The sequence below is a fragment of the Elephantulus edwardii genome, unplaced genomic scaffold (assembly GCF_000299155.1).
Source record: "Elephantulus edwardii isolate Elephantulus edwardi_28Jun2011 unplaced genomic scaffold, EleEdw1.0 scaffold00016, whole genome shotgun sequence".
NCBI lineage: Eukaryota > Metazoa > Chordata > Mammalia > Macroscelidea > Macroscelididae > Elephantulus > Elephantulus edwardii.
The window spans coordinates 19121004-19122451 of NW_006399766.1; the positions used below are offsets into that span (position 1 = coordinate 19121004).

Below are 1448 nucleotides of genomic sequence, written 5' to 3' on the forward strand. Positions count from 1 at the left end.
TCAACACTCTTGGCACCAGCAGTCAGGAAATAAAAAAACGTATCACGATGGGAAAGTCTGCTGTTAGGGACCTCTCTCTAAAGTACTCAGAGATAAACTTAGGTCCTGTTATTACTTTTAGGTGCCATCAAGTTGAGTATGACTCATAGCAACTGTATAAACATCAGATCTGGATCCCATCCTATCCTGTTACACTTTCATCATCTCTGACACACTTGAGTCCATTGCTTCAGTAACTTATCAATTCATCTCATTGAAGTTCTTCCTATCCTTCACTGACCCTCCACTTTTCCAAACAACCGCTGTCTTTTTCCAAAAAAGGTCATATTAGAATATAGGTTGTATTGAGAAAAAGAAAAAAACAACAACAAGCAACAAAATTGCCATTGAATCAGAATAAAATCATAGTTGACCCTCCAGTGGTTTTCAAGGTTGTAAATTGCATTGGAGGAGATTGCCTATCTTTCTCCCACAAAGCTACTGTTGGATTTCAACAGCCAGAGAAGCACAGCCTTTAAGTTAACCATACAATTCCCTCCAGATTATGCCCACAATGTCAACAATCTGGATCTTTGGAAATAACTACTTGAAAATTTCTCCACAGTCATCCCACTCTTTGGTAATATGTCGATCTAACCTTGGTCTAATGAAGCAGTGATGAGAGTCACAGTATTCAGGAAATTCTTTACCTCCTCACCAAAAGGAAAAATGGGAGCTGAGGAAAAAGTATTATTTCTATTGGTGGTGTAGGTTGCCAGGAACCTTGGTAGTTAATCTCAGCTAGTAACCAAAAGTCATCAGGTCAAACCACCAGCTTCTCCATGGGAAAAATGTGAGTCTGCTTCTGCAAAGATTACACTCTTAGAAACACTGTTGGGTTGTTCTATCCCGTCCTTTAGGGTCACTTTGACTTTACTGAAGATTCTAACATTCAATTACCTTTAAAGTGATATGATTAATTTTATATTAATAGACAGGATTTTAAAAAAATTTTTCACTTATTAGGGAAGATGTGGCAATATTCAAATGAAAAAGAGTGATTGTACCTAACTTAACATTATGCTTTTTCTGTTAGCAAACTTCGAAAAGATTATCCTTCCAAGATCCTGGTCAACCTGTGCACAGCACTACTGATGCTAAACATGGCTTTCCTGGTCAATTCCTGGTCAGCGTCATTTCAGAAAGAGGAACTCTGTATCACAGCTGCAGTTGCTCTTCACTACTTCCTCCTCGTTTCATTAACATGGATGGGTCTGGAGGCGGTTCACATGTATTTTGCTCTAATCAAAGTCTTTAACATATACATCCCAAACTACATCTTTAAATTTTGTCTAGCTGGTTGGGGTAAGTAAATCTACCATTGCCCTCAATGTCTCAGATTTAAGCCTATATAGCTTTCTAATTCTCAATCTTTCAAATAGACTATGTAGGGGCAAATTCTATTATTA

At 37.8% G+C, this 1448-nt stretch overlaps 1 protein-coding gene across 1 annotated transcript in view; it reads left to right on the plus strand.

Moving 5' to 3' along the window:
- GPR112 (G protein-coupled receptor 112) overlaps positions 1-1448 on the plus strand; it is a 155488-nt gene that overhangs the window by 128855 nt on the left and 25185 nt on the right. The window contains exon 17 of the mRNA XM_006881892.1: positions 1076-1344. Coding sequence (XP_006881954.1) covers positions 1076-1344 — 269 coding nt within the window. The remainder of the gene's footprint in view (positions 1-1075; positions 1345-1448) is intronic.